Here is a 21,180-nt window from a genome sequence, read left to right as displayed (position 1 = left end):
TGGTCACACCATTGCTTTGCACTCACACGCTCCAACGCCTTGACTTTCCAGAATTACATACACAGCCATTACATACTAATTTCAGATTAAAAACAGCACTTCACCAACATTTGCTGCACTTCTACCGACACATAATATGAGACAAGTGTACCTCACTAGGTCAGTTTCACAGGCACTCATCCCAGACCCTGCATACAAAAACAACTATGGTCGGAAGTCCTTCTTTTACACATAAACCAAAATTTGGAATGACATTCCCCATCACATTAGAACATACAAACGACACCTTCTCACACTTACACCTGCACTCATTAATTGTTCATGTATTGTTCAAGTATTGTACTGTTTTTTTCTATTTGTCTGTATTTGCCTAGCTCATACTAATGTCCTGTAAATGTGTTTGTCTTGATGCGTCATGACTGTGGTTTATGTTTCATGTTCCACAGAACAGGAATCTGCTGGAAACCAGTTTTTTAAACTGAGTCAGGCCCGTTAAACTGTAACTCAGTGTTACTGTTAAACTTTCCTGTATAATACATGAAATGAAAACTTTCTCTGTTCAAAAGAAAAACAAACCATTTTGCACCAGAAACTTAAGAGGAGGACAAACATTGGGTGAACGTCAGACGAGTGGTCAAAGTCCTGAGAGTTGTTCTTGTGTGGTGAATCTGTGTCTGACACATTTTACATGAAACCCAAAATGTTTATATGGTGGTGCTACATGAAGGCATCACCGGTAGATCCACAATGGCACACTCAGTCATGTATCTTGCCTGGCTGAAATTTGAAAACAAGCCTCTTTTGGAAAGGAGTTCATCACTTTGATTTCTTTGTGATTTTTTAAAATTTGTATAAACATTTTGTAGCTAAAACATATCGAGCGAGGTGATAAGTAAAACCATTTTGCAGCCACTTGTCTTCAACAACCAAAGTCTCTGCGATGGACACCCACTGCACAGTTGATGTTAAATTGAACTTCCTGCAGAGGCTGACATGTTGTGACGAGAATAGAAAACTCCAGTGACTCAGATGTGACATACTGAGGGGAACAAGCACGGCTAAGCAAGGACCCACTCACTACTGTGAGGATATGACAAACCAACAAGGGTCAGATGGTTTCAATCTTAACTTCTATTCAGACTCGCTGCCAGGGAAAGTACTTCCGTCGACTCTCTTCCTACACGCCCTGACAAAAACACAGCTCTGCCATGATTTTCATCTCAGCTGCACTGTAATGAAAACAGAGACTTACTCCGCTGGCTCCACTCTATCAGCACACAGTCAGTATTGCAAAAAGCTGTGTGACACAGAGCCTGAAAGAAATCATTCCTTCTAAAAACCGAAACCCCAGTGATGGCCTCGAATGTGTTATCACCTTTCAATGACAGAGCAAAGCATCAGATTTTCATCTTCACCTTAGAACAACATTTTGTTCCGAGGTTTTCCTGAATTCTCACTCCACTTTATGCAATCGAGGATTTTTCAATACATTATTAAGATCTCTTCCTAAGTACCAATATGACGTGCCTGTACTATACTTAAACTACAACTTCATTACATCACAGCTAGGAACTATTGTATTGTCTCTCTGGGTCATTTTTGTCTAACGTGTTTCCTCCAAATGATCATTTGTGGATTGACAGAAAATAATTGAATGCTGTGATAATCATGTAAGTTTGCTCTGTACATGTGTTTGCTCTGCTTTGACCTCTAGCAGGTCTGTGTGACCCTTGTGATTTGTATTGTATGTGGACGATGTGATGAACAGTGTTTCTCTGATCCTCAGGTGTCTACACACCAAGAATGAAGCAATGCTCAGACAAAGGCAGGAGGAAAGAAGAGAGCTGCAGGGTAGTGAGTATGTCTTTAAATGTTGTTGGATTTAAATTACTTTAGAAATCAGCTGGTCACATGTTTTCTGGCAGAGGAAGTTTCATTTTCATGCCAAACATATGAAACATTTCATGGTCCTGCTTTTTAAAGACTGTGATTTACTGCTTTCTCTTGTTATTATGTTATGTGACTTGATTCAGATTCGATTGGAAGAATCAGGGCCGATCCCGATGATAGGAGAAAATAGATCATTATGAGGGAATCTTTCAAACCGTCTCCTCTTCATCCTCTACTTTAAGTGCAGCTCATGTTTTATTTAAAGGTCACCTTGAGTCTGCTTATTACATTATGTCTACAGATTGTTTCATTAATGACACTATACAAACATTAGTATGAGAGCGTATAGCCCTCAGTGTAGATCCAAGCCAAACCACAGAAGCAATACATTCGACTTCCTGTTGAACTTCTGTCACAGTAGCTGTACATTCTGTACGTTCCCTGCTCTCGGCACTGAGCCACGTTAACTGGATATTTGACTGGCTTCATTTTTTTTTTTTTTCCAATATTTTTATTGCCATTTTTTATAAACACAAAGGAAACATACAGTAACAGTTAAACAGTTTCAGACCTTAAACCCATACATGTATCGAAAAATTACATAAACTCACATGCCCACACTCTTGCACAGATTTTTAGATATAAAAATAAATAAATAAATAACTGGCTTCATATTATTGTAACGGCCACAGATGAGCAGAGAGAGTGGGGACGTGTTAGTGTAATTCCTTATTCTGGTGCTTTTCCAGGTCGGTCTGCTCGTTCTGAGTAAATGTGTTCTGTCAGCAAAATAAAAAGAACGTACTTAAATCTCTCCTCGTCTCACCTCCAGGAGGATAAAGCAGCCTTTGTAGTATTCAGATCAAGACGCCCCTGGTCCATGTGGTCTTCAGTGAGAGACCACGGCCTGAGGGGAGATAAGACAGAGACACAGATTATCTGAGTCCTGTTAGAACAAGAAGCTCTTTTACTGTTTTATTTTCTGCATGTTGGGATGAAAGCATTTAGATTCAGTTCCTTAGTAAAGGGCTTAAAGGACACTTTGTCCTAAAATACTCTGCAAGTATTTAAAAGTCCCGCACAGAAAGTGTACATAAAGGGTTAAAACACTAAACTCGACAAACATGTCCCCTGTGGCTGTTCTAGTAAACATGTGATATTATAAGTCGTGAAGCAACATTTAGCAAAGTAACAATGGCTGATTAAAAACTTCCTTTAACATGCAGAAACCTCGAGCAGAACCAGACAGCTGAAACTGTGTTGGGGATGGAGCGAGATGCAGGAAGAAAGAGACGGATAGAGTCCAAATAAAGCAACAACAGTAATGAATAAGACATATTTTTAAAGCTACAGTGACAGTAATAATGGTAACAGTATGTGGGATCAGGTGTTTATGAAGCCTTCACAATGATTCTTGCATGACCAAGGACTGAAAAAATATTTAAAAAGTTCCAATGAATCCTGTCTCAACCCTCTTATAGAATCAACTTCAGGATAATTTATTTAATACAAAACATTATGTTTATAAACTCATGATGTGTCTCGTACAAAGTGTTCAGAAATCACAAAGTAACGAAAGCTTGACTGATAAGGTGTTCATTAGGACTGGGAATCTTTGGGTGTCTCACGATTCGATTTCGATTCTTGGGGTCTCAGAATCTATTTTCCATTCAAGACGATTCTGGATTCATGGATTTAAGGTCTAATTTTGAATTAGTACATCCTTCAGGATCTACTCCAGTCATCTGTCAGACTGGCTGAATTTCTTGCTGCTCCATTTGGCATTCTACTGAGTGAAAGAACTAGCATTAGCACTTAGCAGGGAGCGACTAATTAGCCCAAAAAAAAAAAAAAAACTTTTGGAAGTTATGAATCTGTTTAAAATCTCAGAAGATAAGAATCTCGTTTTTTTTTTCTTCATAAAATGATTTTTTTCCCACCTCTAGTGTTCATGTTAAAACAACTTTTTGTCTGAAATGTAATGAAGTAAAAGTAGCACGTGGCATTAGAAGAAAAACTGAATGACAGTGAAAAACTCTGATTTTGTGTGAAGAACAGTCTCTGATATCATTAACTTAATAACCATCCAGCTCTGTACACTTCTTCTCTGTAGACTTATAACTACTCGAGTTCTCTCAGCTGAGACAGGTGATAAAAGGCTTGACTGTGTCTGCCCACTTATCCCCTAATACCGTGGTATCATATGACTGCAGCCAGTAGGAACTCCTACCTGACAGTCTCTATTACACATATCTCTGTTTGAGCTGCTGTATTCGTCTTTGTGTTGGCTGTGTGAAATAACAGTCAGAAGTTAGATTTTCTTTTCTGCTCAGTCCTAACCTTTTGTGTTTCTATTTGACAAAGGAAGCATGAAGAGTTAAAACGAAATGTCTCGTAGGCCACTAATGAGTTTAAATGCCAGAAACAAGTTTCTTACTCTTCTTATTTTAATGACATTTGGAGTAAAGACTCGGGCTGCTGCTGCATGTGTCATGTGGAAATACCAAGGACGTGAATGTCAAAGTAGAGCACATGTAAAAGCTTAGTGAATATGTCATCTATAATCTATATCTCATCCAGCCCCACAGTCAGAGAGCATTACCGTAATGTGAAGACTAAAACAGATTTTATGCGTCACAGTAACTCACACTGGACTTGTTCTGTTTACACTGTGAGGAGATTAAGATACTTTCACTGTTAATCATTCACGTGTTCCTCCATGACTGAACAGCTCCTCCAGTGCACCTTTGGTACATTAAAGTGCTTTTATATTTTTATTTTATACAATTTAAAGTTGCTTATTCTATTTTATCTTATTCTATTTCAGGTGCACTGCTGTCTTATAGCTTCTTACTATTTTTGCGTTAGACCTTTGCTGATTGTTTTGCACCAAACATCTAGTCAGATTCTTTGTATTTGTAAATGTTCTTGGCAATAAAAAAAAGGGATAAAGGATAACACTTTAACAAATCATTTCACATAAAGAGCAGTTATATGACCTCAAGCGTTTATTTGTAACCTCTTCTGCGTCCTTATTTTGTGAGTCATTATTTGTTTATTACCTCATTTAAACCCTGGAGGATTTTTGCTTCATCTGCTGTTTTATTATAAACAAATAAAGCTAGGCCGGTCTGGAGTGGACCCTGATTGTGTATAAGCTTTAAAACTCACTCTACTCGAGCTGTATACGTTTTCACTGGCATCATTTACAAATCAGAATATTCTCCCTTTGAGATCATCACTTTTTTCAAACAAACATCTTTCTTTCTGTTTCAGCTTCTCCAATACTTCCCCGTGTTCTCAGTGTTAAAGTTGCTCCTGTTGTGTTGCAGTATTTTCACTGATCCCACTTTGTATCGCCCAGCAAAATCTAAGGACCCGAGTGTGAGGAGAGAAAAACTGCACTTCAAATTCATGAGCTTGATAATAATGTGTCTCTCTTAAACGAATCAAACTAATAGCAATACTTTCATATCCTATTTCTTTATTTCCTCAGTGTGTTTCAACTTTAGGAAAGATGCCTCTGGTGTCACTTCACTGCTGTCTGTGATGCTTCTTAATGTCCCAGCTTTGTTGAAGTCATTATACTTGCATAATGAACCAGCAAATGTGTCTGAAGGCGGATGGGAAAAAAAAAAACCCATTAGCGCAGCTCTGCAAGCCATTTATCTGTCCATACATAATTTCATATTCATGAGGAAACAGCTGAAGCCGATGTGGCCAGGATGAGGCACAGAGGTGAGACACTAAACTGAAGAAATCATTTTGAAGCAGCTTGTAGGGAGGGTATTTGAGGAATAATAACAGCCAAAACATCACTGCACATCCAGAGGCTTGAGGTGTTTAAAAAAAAAACTTTTTTAATAGATGCATTTTGAAGTCTTCACTGCTCTTTGCGCAGCGTTTGGAGTTTAAGGGTGCAACCTGAAACCGTTTGGGTTAGTCTGGAGATTTCATTGAGGAGGGGAAAAAAAAAAAAGTAAACTTTCTGGGTGGGGCCTGGTGAGAGGAAAGAGAGGGAATAGAGAGAGGGAAAACAGAGTGATGTGTGTGCTGTGAATTCAAAGCTGGGTGGGTCTACTGTGTCTCACATTCCCAAATATCTCCCGGGCTGTGCCGCGTTAAAGCGCTTGCAGGTAACGTTTATCCACGCTGTTTGTATTATCTGAAGTCTTAATTGTGCACTGTGAGGTGATTCATTTGTGTGATTTTTTTTTGTTTTGTGTGAAGTTCAGGAAAAAGCTAAACATTGAGCTTGTTTTTCAGAAGTGTATAGATTTGACCTTAAGCGCAAAAATGGCACAAAGGACGCGCGATTCTGAACTTTTCACATCATCACAGAGTTAAGAAGATACGAGTGTTTATATACTTTGAGTTAAGATTTTAGTTGTTTGTTGGATTTTAATTTGGTTGTGGTGTTCTCGCGCTCTTTTTAAAGGTGTTGTCTATAGTAAAGCAGGGCCTGTGTGTGTGTGTGTGTGTGTGTGTGTGTGTAACGCAGCGGCACTATATGGGAATGCCCTAACACCGTCCAAACAAATGCGCCTTTCTTGTCGACGGAAACAGACGAAGGCCATTAAAGTTTGGTCATTAAGCAGGCGGCTTCGTGTTTCCCCCTCACTACAAATGGACGGTGTTTCATTTAAACCCTCTTACTCTTTGTTTACATGTTTTTTTTTCTCCCCCCCTCTTGGTGTGACGTTTTGAAACGTGAATCCATTAGCAGAGGGTTCAGAGAGGTGAATCAGTTTGACAGCAGATGTGTGTGATTCACTTTTGGGGGCAAGTTTGGACTTGCATGTCACAGCTCACCTCTCAGGCTGAGTGTGTTTTTTGTTTGACACAGTATTCATTTGGGACATGTGTGTGTGTGTGTGTGTGTGTGTGTGTGTGTGTGTGTGTGTGTGTGTGTGTGTGTGTGTGTGTGTGTGTGTGTGTGTGTGTGTGTGTGTGTGGATGCTTCCCCGTGCACGAGCCTGTGTTACAATAACTCTGTTTCTGGAAAATAAATAATGACGTGCATCCTTCCGCCTCTCCCTGTTATCAGTTTTTCAGAAGGCCACAATGTTGGTGCTGGCTGGAATCGTTGTTGTGCACATTACCACCATCATCCTGCTGCTGGTGGCCACCATCGATAATGTGAGTGGATCTGATTTTCTTTGGTTGCACGCATTGAGAACACAAGACCCTCAACTTTTATTAACAGACAAAACACACCTCTATCAGTATGTATTTCTCTTCTAAAGCTCAGGACAGCACTGCTATCAAACCACTTGTAGTGTAGTCGAAGTGTGTTCATGTATTCAGCCACAAACAGTGTTTCAATACTGACTTTTACATCACAAGTAAAACATACGTTGTTATACATTTACTTGATGTTCATGCTACCTGTGATTTCTTCCTGTTTGTCCTCAGGCCTGGTGGATCACCAACACGGTGTCCACTGACCTGTGGGGCAAGTGGGTGTTGACGGGCTCAGACTGGCATTACACCAACCTGAACAACTACCCAGAGGGTAATATATGGAGGGGATTGGGAATGGGATTCAAAATAAAGTTTAAATGTTGACTTGATCGGACATTCCAGATGTTCAGATAAAGAAAGGGACGGGCTTTTAAACAGAACTGGTCATGTGATTAAAACAAAAAAAGAAACTGCTATTATAATTCATTGTCAATAATAATTGGATCAGTTTAATGGTATGAGTCGATCTGTTCCTTGTGTTATTGTGACTGTGTGTCTGTGCTCTCATCTTGCTGCTGCAGAGTTCCTCCAGGCGGTTCAGGCCACCTCGGTGCTGGCCTGTGTTTTCGCCATCCTGGCCTTATTTGTGTTTGTGGCCCAGCTGTTCACCCTGCCCAAAGGCCAGAGGTTCACCTTCACCGGCGTGCTCCAGCTAATCGCCTGTAAGTAACCTGGGGTCAAACCTCCTCACCTGCAGCTGCAAGAAATATTGATTTATGAGCCAGCTGATATTTGTACACTGTTCAAGACCTCAGGGTTTCTACACTGAAACTATTTTATATGGAAGGAGTGAGTTTAACTCGTTAAAATGATTATTTTATTTGCCAGAGCAAACGTGTTGAGAGCATGTCTGACCTCTGCTGGCATCACTAACACCACATTAGACACTTCATCTATGGAGGCAGCATGCACAGTCTGCATGTAGTGTTAGAGATAACATTGATAAAGACACGGGGGGGGGGGGGTGATCAAGAGTCTGCAGGCTCTCAGTTTAACTAAACTCTAAATCAGCAGTTTTTACATGAAGCTGAAGAAGGTCAGACCTGATGGACTTTCACTGCTGATGGTTTTCTTAACTGAAGCCTTAATGTGTCCTAAATATCACACTCAGATTGTAGTTTTAACATTGACCTCCAGTCTCTGTAATGTTTGTTTGGATAGTATTTGTAGCTGTAGATAGAATCACAATACAGGAATATATATTTTAGTAATGTGTCTTAGACTTAGACAGATAATGTCTGCAGTGTGGCTGAACGATACTGGAACACACGGCTGCTATTTCTCTTCTTTCTGGGATATTTTTCAATATGGAAAAGAAACAGGAAGTTATTCTAAATGCATGCGGTGAGTTTATGTAGACTAAAATATAGGAAATTAACATGAATCATACAATCGCAATTTGATTATTTTACACCTGAGGCTGTTTTCTCCTAGGCCTGCATGAACTGATAAAAACAATACTAATGTTCAATATTGACATATGGTGTGATAAATATACTAACATTAAAGAATCAGGATTAGCTTTAGCTGCAGCTGTTTACATGTCTCGTCTGAATCCGCCCCAAAAAAATCCAATAAGCATCTTTTTATTACCACTAAATAATCACTAATAAATATGACTGCATCAAAATGATGTGAGATCATGGACGTCATACTCAGGCTTCTATTCAGTGGGTGTTATGTAAAAGCATTGCTTGTCTCCATGAAATAAGAGTTCTTATTTATTGTGATGGATCCACACTTTTGCGATTTGTTTATTGTGGATGCTCATATTGTGATTTATTTTCAGCCCTAGTCTGAAGTTATGTCATTGAATGGTTTGTCATATATCCAATCACAACAATGTCACAACCTAGAGTTTCATTAGTCCCACCATCAGCCAATTATTCAAAGGAATGCCAGCTGTGGCTCAGTGGTAGACTCGGTCGTCTCTCTACTTCTTGTGTTCCTGATCTCAATCACAAATCAGGGAATATATGAACCTCTTGATTGTCTCGTCTTCGTGTATATCAAAGTTGTCTCCCCCTCCCCCGCAGGCCTCTGTATAATGATCGCAGCCTCAATCTACACGGCGGAGCTTCACCCCAACGACACAGAGGGAGGGTACGGACACTCCTACGTCCTGGCCTGGATCTCTTTTGTCCTCACCTTCCTCCTAGCAGTCACCTACCTCGTCCTGCGGAAGAAGGGCGAGTGAGAGGGAGGAGAAGAGGAACAAGGGCGGGCCTGGGATCAGATTCCCTGTTTGAATTGAGGGGGGGGTTAAACAGTAGGATTTTTGTTTCAAGAATAGGTCAAAAGAAAGATTGTTGAACGACATTTGCAGCTCGGAAATTGTGTGGGAATGATGTTCAAATGCTAACTAGAGCCATTTGTGTACTTAAAATATTATAGATTGGAATAGAAGCCAGGACACACGACATGAAGTGCTCGACAGTTTGACTTTAGATTTCTCTTCAAGAGAGAATAGGGAAATATTCAACGGGAGGATTCACAGTATTTGATCTACTTATTCACTTTGTTGCTGAGAGCTGGCTAAGAAGATCTACTCCGCTCATTTCCGTTAATGTTTAAGGATGGCACTAGAAGACAGTTAGCTTAGCATCAGGATGGGAAACAAGGTTACGTGCCTAGCTTAGTCCAAACAACAGTCTCTAAACACTCACTATTTTGTAATTTAGTTTTTCAAAAGGACAATAAGTGGATGTTTCTGGTTAAAACGAACAACAGGTGCTGTGTTATCTCGTTACCTTTGCACAGCAGTTTCCTGTCTGTATGCTAACATGTTAGCTGCCTCTGGTGCTGTCAGTAGCTTCCTGTTTACTGCATCATACTGAGTGGATTAAATCTCTTCATCAAAATCTCAGGAAGAAAAATAGAAACATTTCCAAAAACGTCAAACTGTCCCTTTAAGAATCAAACAGAGGTGAAGTAGAACGAGTCAGGCCCCTTTAAGAGAGTTAGTTTATGTTAGGGAAGATTATCATCCAGTTTATTCCCCTCGTGAGGCCGACAGTTTTCACTGCAGGTCTCTTCAGTCTAGGATCTGTGAAGTTCCTCTTGAAGTTCTTGACCAATCAGAAGAGACAAGCCTTCGTTTCCTGTACAATTGGCTTTAATCATGTATCGTTATTTTACAACTGAAGTCTAGTGTATCCTTTTTTATCCATGTACATTGTAACCAATATATTTTTGTAACATTTTGTACGGAGTGTTGTTTTTTTTAACCGTGTTTGATTCTGTGTAGTCGGCTGCTATCGTAAGAAACGTACATGAAGCCTTCATGTTTCATGTCACCATGTTTCAGAAATATACAATAAAAGGTTGTGTTTGTAATTACAGTGGAATGAAAGCCATATCGTTTAATAATAAAAACAAACTATATCACAGAGCTCGTGTGTTTAATGAACTATTACATCATAAATAGGTGTGAACGGGGGAGGGGAGGGGGGGAGTCAGGTGCACACAGCAGCTCAACAATGTGTTTACATTTAGAGTTCACATTTCAATAAAAGTCTGATCAGGATACTAAAATAAAACATAACAGTTCTAAAGGTCTAATTGAACATTCATACTTTGTTTCATCTTCACGACTCTGCCTGATAAGAGCAAAGTTGGCCGTGTGTGTTTCTTAGTGCAGGCGACAACAGAGCGGTTTGGAGAACAACACTTCTTCAGGCCTTACAACAGACCCAGTCAGAAACAGGAATGTTCCACCACATAAAGTATCGCTCCCAGAGGAAGTGAGTCAAAACTGGACTGTACTAGATGCCTTGCCCAGACGGTGTGATGCGCTCCTGAACCACCAGGTGGAGAAGGTGATTCTGCTCCGCAGTAAGAAACGGCCTGGGAGGAAAGAAAATAGAAACACAATCAATATGGAAAGTTAGGAGAAAAAAAGCTGCTCAAATCGCCAACACGTGATGGAAATCGACATATTTGAATGCTCACCATAGCTCAGTCTGGAGAGACTTGAGGGACTCTGTGTCTTTCTCCTGACACGCCATCTGCAAAACAGATCTGCTGTTATAAAGTGCACACATAAAACCAGAACGGACGATTAAGACGACCTTGACGGGTTCTTGTCAGCGTTTATTCTCTCTTATATCTCCAGCCTGTTCATCCCAGAGCTAACTGCTCTACAGCATATTTGTCTTTACAGGGAACATTTCAGGTCATAAATAAACATCAACCATGAACAGCAGGTATCGACTGTTTCACATGAATGAGAATTTAAAGTGGATTAACTCCAACATGACTCCGCTGACACAAAGCGACAGACTCGGGCACATGAATCAGTGCTCTGTGAAGGACACGAGGACCATCACTCTTCCTGTGTGAGGCAGGAAGGATCAGGAAATCCTGTGAAGTGTACAAGTATGTGGGTGATGAAACTCACCACGACTGACTGCAGGAGCAGGAAAACATTCTCAGGCAGGAAGGTCACTGAAGGAAAGGACGAGCGGCGAGTTAACAGCACTTCAAATAAACGGCACATGAAGTATTCATGATACAACATCTGCTATAAGAGTGGAAAAATGTTTCGAACGTGTGCTTTCATACCACATCGGTGTATTTACCTTGGCTGTGAGGGTCAAAAGACTCCCATGCGTATCGCTCCAGGGTCTGAGCATGTTCTGGTAACAGCTTCTGAGGCGGAGGCTGAACAGGAAATCAGTAAGAAAGGAGCATTAATGTTTCTGCTGCTGTATCAGTAAGTCATGGGTGATGTCAATACTCTTGGCATCAGTACTGCAGTATTCTCTGTAGGTCTTCTGGTGAGGAGGTGTTCCCTTCTTTTAAAGCATGCTCTGCTTTGTGGCAGGTTGATCTTTGGCCACTTGTTGGACGAAGTATTGGCAGGTGTTGTTAAGTATCTGAGGTAAAAATACTCGGCTCAGGAAACACACTGGTTTATCTCAAATAAAATAATTCAGTTTAACTGCATGTTCTAAACCGTCCGCTTTGGAGAGACAGAAATGCAGAACTTATCAGATGATCGTCACAGCGGGAGACTATCCCTCTCAGACAGGAGGTGGGTGGGTGGGGGGGGGGGGGGGGGGGGGGTCTACTGAGGTAAGATGTGACTACAAAAAAACAGCGGGGAACTAGTGGACGAAGCAACAGAGCTCGCTATACGACGATATCATGAGAACATTTTCCTTTATATCAATGCTTTGTGTAGTTCAACAGAATCAATTAAAGAGCGGTGAACAACATACAGACGAACAGAAAACATAATAACAGCCGTTTAAATACTTGGACAGGGGTCGTAGCGTTCCCGTGCAGATGGACTATGACCGAGTGTGACACTGACTTCAATGCTACAAATAAAAAAATGGACCTCCAGGGGCGTTTAAATCTAAAACAGAGGAACTCCCCTCAGACAAACTACTCAATCAGGGTGATTTTCTTGTTATATCTTTATGTTTAAAATCAATGAGCTTACCTCAAGCAACATCAGCAGCAAGACTCTGGAGATCTCACATTTTGCCACAATGTCCAGAAAAGCTCCTTTATCAGAGAAAACATAAAGATACAGAGGAGAAATGATCACAGTTTAATATTACACAGTTTATCAGTCAGCGTCATAACATTAACAATCACACAGAAGATGAAACAAACACTGCTTTATCTTTATCTTTCTTTAGTATGTTTGAACAGCCACCATTTCTCAGTTTGTTTTAAATGTTATCTTCCTTCATTTGGATCTGTTCATGTTTGAGAATCAAACAAGCAGGTTGTAGAAAATCCCCCTCCTTCTGTTACTGTCACCTGGCTCTGTGGGAAATCCCCCCCCCCCCCCCTCCTTCCCTGACTCTCCTCACTCCCCTACCTGCATGGGCGGGCCTTCACTTCAGAGCCAATCAACGCTGCCAGCTCATCCCGTGTCATCCCTCTCAGAACAATGGAGCACATCACCTCATGAGTTTGTACTGAGTGTTTGAAGTGTGAGCTCTGCTTCTGTGCTTCTTCTTCCTCATCAACAACAGCCCGTTAGGATGGAATTAACCCTTGAACTGGTGTACCCTGCGACAGTTATAGTGTTCCTTACTATCAAACATTCTTCCCAGGTCGAGCCTGTAAGTAAACGCAGTCTTACCAACAGGTGTGCTGGTGCCCGGTAGCTGCAGTCCTCTCTCCTGACACATGAGCTGCATCTCTGTGAACACTGACAACGCACCGTCGTAGTCGCCTGTAAATAAAATAACAAAAGAGGATAAATCTCAAACTGCAGAAGATCACGCTGAATCATAAACATTAACTTTGAATATCAGAAACATATCCGATCAAATAGACTTACGGGTGAAAATTTTGCATGTGGCCATTTCTCCCATTGACAGCAGAGCTTCTATCGGAGTCTGTGTCTGTAACTCTGCAGCCCTCTGGTAATGAACGATAGCTTCTCCTGGTCTGTTCATCTCCTATTGATACCACCCGAGGAGTTTGGATTGACAGGTTATCGAATATCCAGTAAATCAAATAAAAAATAATAATCTAACAAAGCACAGTTGTGTTTTAGAACATGCTGAAGCCGTGATGTTTTTACCTTGAGCGCGTTGCCAAGTTCTAGACATAAGCTGGCTGCCATCACAGGCTGGTTCATCTCAATGTAAACCTGTACACCATATGTACGTCAGCATTACTTTCATGTCTCTATAGGAATGTGTGAACAATACTGTGATGTAGAGACTTTAATATGTGTTCTTCTACATGACGTGCCAACAGAAAACTAGTGTCACAAACTACTACTACTTTCTCTTCTCAGATATTTTCAGAGCACATCTGTCAAACTGTCAAAGAAGGAATCACAGTTTTACCTTGATGGCAAAGCTGTAGCAGTTGAGCGCAGCCTGAAGATGCTCATCGAATCCTGGAGCCTGCAGCGCCCTGTTCTCCTTCTCGGATAAGAGGAAAAGGCGGGCAGCGTCCGTTAATGCCAGAGCCTCTCCAGGAGCGTTGAACAGCGTCTGCTCACACCTGCAAGTCATGAACATATTCAGGATGAAAAACCTCATCAAATGGGAAAGCTGCAGTGTTTCCCCTACCATTATATATATATATATATATATATTTTTTTTTTTAAGATTGATTTTTGGGCTTTTTGTGCCTTTATTGTAGAGATAGGATAGTGGATAGAGTCGGAAATCAGGGAAAGAAGTCATTTAAGGATACCTTTCCGATAGAAAAGGACATCTGTCATTAAAAGTAACGCATGAACACCAAGATTCCTTCAAGTGTTTGTGTCGTCGTGTCGGCTTGTCCCCACCCTCCCCCCCCCCCCAACGCTGTAAACCTAGGGGAAACACTGAGCTGGTAAAGCCAATTACATGAAACTGGGGGAAACACAATTACGTATTGCTCTGTACACGGTGGAACACTTTGATTCTGTAGCATGAAGCAAAGTTTGGTAAAAATGGAGACAACTCACCGAGCCATGGCGAGGTTACAGAAGGCAGCATACTGAAGGCAGTCCTGCTGCTTCAGCTCCTTGGCTAGCTGACCTGAAACAAAGGGAAAAACAAAACACAAAATGAGACACACTTTTTTTTTTTTTGCAATTTAACCTGTAGAAGGAAAAGGACAGATACTGGTGTTAAAATACTGTTATTTTGATGTTTAATAATAATATAAAGATGGAGTTAGGATAAAAAAAACCTTTGCACTTACCAAACTGCTCACTCGCCTCCGCCACATTTGGCTTCCGTAGAAAACGTCTGCGTCAAAGAAACGTATTTACTGACCTCTTAAAGACCTCAATATAAAGAGCTTTCATCGTTTTAGCAAAGTGTAGGTAATAAAACTAAAGTTACTGTTATCTATCAGACCCACAACACATCCTTTAGTTCATCTCATTGAACATTAAAAACATTAAAACCATTAAAATGCACATAACGGGATGTATTGTTATGAATGTGACACCTGCTCCACTAGCAGTGGCTGGCTAACAGTTAGCTTAACCGAGCTAACATCCAATGGCTAGCTGTTTACTTATCTTTATCATCGTTGTCAAAGTGACGTTTGTTTAAATCTGTTAACTGAACGTCGTCTATTCAACCTGATAAGTCTTAGAGAGCCTTACTTCTTCAGTTTATTTGACACAGCACGGTATCTCGCTAGGAAATCGCCCTCCGCAGCCATGATCGATACAGAAAACACAACAAACCAACCCGGAAGTGCGACCGAAAGACGCTCGTAATCTCCGGCTCTCATTGGTCAATGTAATTAAAAAGGGGGGTGGGGCTTATGGTCATGAGAGGGATGAGAGAAGAAAGTCAGAAATCAGGCCGAGTCAGTTGACTGAACAGATTTATTTTCTTTATGAATTCTTTTTTTTTTTTTTTTTTAATTCACAGCCAAGAGGAGGTGGGTTTATGGAAGCCCATTTCCGCCAGTTAAAAAATAAAAATAAAAGTAATAAAGTCATAATAACGAGATAAAAAGATGAGATTGAAGTTGTAATTATGAGACTTTTATTATTTTCATTTTTATTTTTTTTACTGGCAGAAATGGGCTTCCATAGAGGGTTACTATCTCCATTCACTCCAGTGCTGCACAAAAGTTACCAATCTTACCACATAATTCCACAGGAAATTTCACAAGTATTTTTTTTCTGTTCACGTGATACAACTTCATTTTTTTTGACTTGTTATGGAGTAAATCCAACAGTTAACAAAATAGTTGAAATGAGCTCTGTCTGCAACATTACAATTCTTGCTACATGTGAATTCATGAGACTTGGTTAACACACAGTATTATCCATCATGAGTCAGCTCTTAGAGGCCATTCTTTCTGCATTGTGACCTAATTTTAGCATAGTTTCTAATACTTCTGTATTTTTCATTTAGGGTTAGGGTTAGAGTCATTCTAAACATTTTTCTTGTTCAGTGTAAATACTTATTTCTAAAGTTAAAGGTGACAATGACACAGCAAAGCAAAATGTTACATTTCAAAATACAGATATAAATATCAAAACCTGTTGAAACAAGTTTGTTAATGTTTTAAAAATTCTCATAGACAGACTCGAAAACACCTTCTTGCTGGATCTGTGTTGTTTGGGCCATCTGTGGAGAAAGTGAAAGAAAGGTCACCAACTGCATGTTTTTCCACTGTGACTGCAAATGTGACAGAATACTTGAAGTTTACACTGACCGTTTGTTGGGACTCCTTTTTCTTGACTTTAGCTTTGCTTTTGTTCGACCCTTCTTCAGTAGTTGAACGGTCCAGCACGTCATAAATTGACCCGGCCCGATGCTCGAGACTCTGTGAGAATTGTGAGTTAGTTATACCCAAATGAATTACTGAATCGGAGTAACATTTCATTCAACTGAAAGATGTGTGTCATAAAACTGATGGACTGAAAGGTGCTCACAGCGTAGAAAGAAGTCGATGGATCTGTGACCACATTCAGGTTGTCTTCCTGCTCCTCCTTTGCCATCCTTTCTTCTTGTTTCTGCTCATGTTTTCTGTTCGGCTGGCCACAGCTAGAGACGTGTTCTTTCTAAAAATGACACATAATTCTTTAAGAAGAAGAAGACAAAAGCAAACAAACTTCTCCCATGTTTGTTTTCTTGTGATGTAACACCACCAAGTCTCATGATTATCAAATGCATACATTTAAGTCTTCGCTCTGAGAAATGTGGTTGGATAATTGCTTTTGGACTTTACTTTTGAAATGATCACAATTTCTGTCAGGATGAGGTAACTACGTTTGCTGATAAAATATAGTTCCTGTTGTGAAGGTGGGCTTTGATGTAGCTCTGTTTGACAGTTTATCGTGTGTGGGTAAGATTCCATATAGTTTACTATTCTGTATTATGATGATCTGTACAGTATTGAAATTATAAATGTCTCAATCACTATCCAGAAATTTGACGATCTTAAGAAGTTACTCAGTTGATGGAACGCAACTTTACAAAGATCTTGTGTTTAAAGGAAAGGTGTGATTTTTTTTCATGGTTTCATGGACTGCTGTGTAGAGGCGCTGGTTGTCAACGGGCAAGGCGGGCAACAGCTTGGGCTGATGAACTTTAAACCACAGTAGTTGCTCAAAATGTGCAATGTTTGCAATGACAGTAGGAAACGTCCCTAAAGGGGCCCCATCTGACAGGACTCACTCATGTAATAGTAAATGACTGAATGATGCTGGTCAAGACCTAAATATGGGGGGGAGACACTTTATTAGCATAACTTCTGCTAAATGTTTTAGCTAAGATTGAATTTTGAAGGGCATTGATTACAACAGGTTGTAGCTTCCCACCTGATGTAAGAGAACTGAAAACTGTTTGCATTAAAGGAAAGTTTCTCAGAAGCGTGTTGGTAAAGCCTAACTGGCCAAACTCTAAAACAGTACAATCACAAACTTCTTAAAATGCCTTTAGTTGACGGTTTATTTTCATTAACTAGTTATTATGTTTGATTATTCTGAAGCTGACGCTCACTTCATATATTTATTAGTTAAAAACATCATCAGAAAACAGTGATGACTGTACCAAGAGCTGAAGAAGGCCTCTTTGAGTTATCCTAAGAATGGAAGTGAGAACTATCTCATTTTTGTCTTGAAAAATCAATCAAAGTAGAACTGTACATTCTGTAGCACATTAAAAAGATGTTACACAGCTCCCTTCAACATCTCCCTGTGAGCTTGACTTCAAATGTGTTACAAAACCTTTTTCCTCACACTGAAGCATGATGTTTACAGTCGGCTTGTGACCAGGTCCCATCTTACCCAATTTCCTCTGAAGACACACACCGAGCCGACCACACTGAAAACCAGCAGCAAACTGGTGAGTATGGCCAGGATGAACTCAGTATGATTCCACATTATGGGTTCAGTGTAGCCTTCATCTGGAAAACACACATTCAGTTCAGTGTGTGCAGGAATGCATCTCAACTGGACGGCTGGTAAATTCCTCATCTGTCAAAAAAGTATTCTGCAGACTGGAATTAATTTCAGATTCATATTTTATATCAGTAATTCTCTGTCAGCAACATTTAAACCCTCTAAGTCTACGGGCTTTAACACCCCATCCAGAGGTCAGGATCCTCCTTTTGTTCTAAGGATAAATCTAAAGGGCTAAAATCATCAGAGGAAGCAGACAGAAAAACATATAATCTAAGAGAAAATCTTTATTCATTTTTCTCACTTTCCTCCCAAATCTTGTTCTTTATGAATTTGTTAATAATTGAATCAGGATAAATCACTTGAACTGCTTCAAACTAAACTATTAAGACAAGAACCCTGACCGATTAATCGGCCGGCTAATGTCTCGGCCGATATTAGCATATCATTAGAATGACTTTCATTGTATCATACTAGCAGTCCTCCAGCAAAGTTGTATTTGGATTACAACAAGCATCATCACTCTCCGGAGTGTCAAGCCATGACACATGACAAGTACATGCACAGTTACTTTCCAGTTGAGTGACCATCTTGACTTCATGATATATCTTTTTCAAAAGTGTTTGATAACTGCATGTAAAGGATAAACACAACAAAAATGTTTGATTATATCTAAAGATGGAACATTGATCAAAGAAAGATATCGGCCATATCTCATATCAGTCGGGCCCTAATTCAGACCCATTGGATATTAAAATAATGCACACACTGCTTTTTTTTCTGTGGGATAACAGCAAGCACATGGTAACCTGTTGAGAAATGTTTGATTCAAATAACATCACATGGTCATTTATATTCAACAGGACTCCTGCAAAATGGTTGAAAAACTAGCATCACTGTCTGTATAAACCTTAACTCGTTATCATCACCAATTTAAAGATCTTATACATAGATGTGCCTTCAATCTGGTAACTTCCCTAAAAATAATTTTCACTTTCCTCTATTGTTTTTTGTGTTTGAACTAACCTCTCAGTCGAAGGAACCAGAACACCTTGGCTGTTTTATACTGGCACTGGTATTCCCCTGTTCTGGTCAGGTTTTTCATCTCCAATCTCAGCGTCTGGACGGTCGGCTGGTTAACGACGTCACAGCTGTAAATATGTTGCAGTGAAGGATCCAAGCAGTTCAAAATGTCTTTACTCTGGTTAGCTGGAATCTTCAAGTCAACTTCAACGAAGATCACTTCACCCCTGAGAGCCACAAAGACCGTGGTGTTCAGCTGTAGGCCTGTGAGGGGACATGACATGATTAATGCAGGTTGAGACGTGGCTGATGATTCAGCATCAGAAAATAGAACAATATGAAGAGATGATCAATCATTAGTCATTGTTTTAGCATGAGCAGATACATTTAGGTTGTTCTGAATGAATGAATGACTTTATTTCAAAGCAAAAATTAAAATAAAAACAAAACAAAAGTGTCTGAAAATGAGTAGGTAGAAGTAAAACGTATATCTCTTTCTCACTTCTTCTATTAGTTTTTATATTATTCCAATGAATACTCGCATTTATTCACAACTAATATACAAACATATTCCCGGTTCATTAGCCACCTAAAGTAAAACAAAAATAACAATCCAACAACAATTTTTACAATCCTAATATCCACCCAGTGTTACAAAATGATCAGGATTACCCCTAAAACAACTTTTCCTCTTCCATATACCCGCCAAAATATATATTTTTGGATAGCTTTTTGAATTGATTCATATTTGTGCTTTCTTTCAGCTCTTCACCAAACCCATTTCACAACCCCCCCTGTATCCTGAAAGACAAAGACTCTTCTTATTAGTTTAACTTAGTTTTTAATTAGTTCATGATGGACAAAACAAGAAGTCTCAAACCTTCACAGAAACTCAAGAATAGAAAAACTAAAGATAGGACATAACCACTGGTTGATTTAAAGCTACATAAACACACCTAAACATAGGCTGGCAGTCAACAAAAAACTTCACAGAACATTTTCAGTTCGAGTACATTTTTATCTGCTTACATGGTACGTCGAGTCCTGAGCATGTAGAAGGAAGGTAGAGGACAAACACACAGGTCAAGCTGAGGAAAAGGCGCCGTCTCTTTGGAGGTTCCATGTTGTGATTTGAAGGTGTTTTAATCGGTTCTTCTGACTTTTTCTTTCGTTGTTCCCTGATATACTCTGTGTTTCTCAGTATTCTTGCTACATAAACTGATCTTTTGGGTTTCCTCTTTCTATGCAAGCAACTTCCCCAAAATGTCAATATCTTTCTTTTTTTTCTGGACTCTGACTCACAGGAGTCATTTCAACTAACGATCCGAGCATTCAGAACTCTGTTAAACATATACATACATTCAACATAGAAATCCTCAAAGCATTGCCTCCTCAGAGGACACATTCACATGTAAATTAAAATAGTACATAAACACAGCACCTAGCTCGCTCTGTGTTGTGTAAAGAAGGAGTTCTCTGGTTGCATTATTCTATTACGTCAGCCTCTACATGTGAAGCTTGGTGCAATGTTGGCTTTTCTCCACAGAGAGACGGTGTTGGAGAAATGAAAGTGTGAGCCTCGAGCTCTGTCATGTGGTTTTAAGGAGACGGGTTAAGACTCACACAGAGAGAGAGAAAGTATCGTGTGTGTGTGTGTGTGTGTAGCTGGGATCCAGCTGAAGGTGACAAATTGCCTGTTGTTAAAGTGAAACAGCTGTGGATGGTATACAGTGACTTCTTCACAGCAGTAACTCTCTGCTCAATCTCTCTCTGAGGCTGCAGGAGAGACGCACAGATGTCAAAGTGTGGAGGGTTTTTATTATTTAACCCCATTTGTCTGCTCGTCTGTTTTTCTTCCTCCCTCTAAAACCGCGTCCCTCTAAAACCACGTCCCTCTTAAACCACGTCCCACTTAAACCACGTTCCTCTTTTCTGCAGCTACACTTGACTTGGAAGTAACGGTGGCCAACTCTGACCTCATATCAGCTCCAGCATGAAAACAGACAGAGCGAGCTCGCTGGAATAACATCTGGACGGCATTCAAGAAAGAATAATTCATTCCATTTCACATCCCAGCTCCCAGCGTTTCCTACATCCTCTTCTCCACTAAACATCCACATACAAACACATTTCATCAGTATAATCCATCTCCACTGAGGAAAAGCAACTTCACAAGAAAA

General features: G+C 40.0%; 3 protein-coding genes across 3 annotated transcripts; 1 reads left to right on the top strand and 2 right to left on the bottom strand.

The window, feature by feature from the left end:
- The first annotated feature begins 5,894 nt into the window (after positions 1-5,894).
- Positions 5,895-9,765, top strand: emp1 (epithelial membrane protein 1). Its single transcript, XM_020647697.3, has 5 exons — positions 5,895-6,026; positions 6,938-7,029; positions 7,306-7,405; positions 7,656-7,796; positions 9,171-9,765. Exons 2-5 carry the CDS (start codon positions 6,955-6,957, stop codon positions 9,329-9,331), a joined length of 477 nt encoding a protein of 158 aa, XP_020503353.1. The 5' UTR covers positions 5,895-6,026; positions 6,938-6,954; the 3' UTR covers positions 9,332-9,765.
- A 753-nt stretch (positions 9,766-10,518) lies between these two features.
- On the bottom strand, positions 10,519-15,328 carry f8a (coagulation factor VIII associated). The gene is made up of 12 exons (XM_020647696.3): positions 15,218-15,328; positions 14,806-14,852; positions 14,567-14,639; positions 13,956-14,115; positions 13,685-13,753; positions 13,439-13,559; positions 13,238-13,330; positions 12,584-12,648; positions 11,715-11,796; positions 11,534-11,580; positions 11,086-11,141; positions 10,519-10,980 (listed from the first exon to the last, which is right to left on the bottom strand). The coding sequence occupies exons 1-12, from the start codon at positions 15,274-15,276 to the stop codon at positions 10,899-10,901; spliced, it is 954 nt and encodes a 317-aa protein (XP_020503352.2). The 5' UTR covers positions 15,277-15,328; the 3' UTR covers positions 10,519-10,898.
- Positions 15,329-15,591: 263 nt separating this feature from the next.
- Positions 15,592-20,346, bottom strand: si:ch211-243a20.4 (uncharacterized). Its single transcript, XM_020647689.3, has 6 exons — positions 20,030-20,346; positions 19,004-19,264; positions 17,864-17,982; positions 16,508-16,636; positions 16,288-16,398; positions 15,592-16,199 (listed from the first exon to the last, which is right to left on the bottom strand). Exons 1-6 carry the CDS (start codon positions 20,121-20,123, stop codon positions 16,137-16,139), a joined length of 777 nt encoding a protein of 258 aa, XP_020503345.2. The 5' UTR covers positions 20,124-20,346; the 3' UTR covers positions 15,592-16,136.
- Between the last annotated feature and the right edge of the window lie 834 nt (positions 20,347-21,180).

This window comes from Labrus bergylta, chromosome 1, assembly GCF_963930695.1.
Source record: "Labrus bergylta chromosome 1, fLabBer1.1, whole genome shotgun sequence".
Taxonomy (NCBI): Eukaryota; Metazoa; Chordata; class Actinopteri; order Labriformes; family Labridae; genus Labrus; species Labrus bergylta.
Note: the sequence above shows the minus strand (reverse complement) of the source record. Positions and strands in the feature narration are given on the sequence as shown.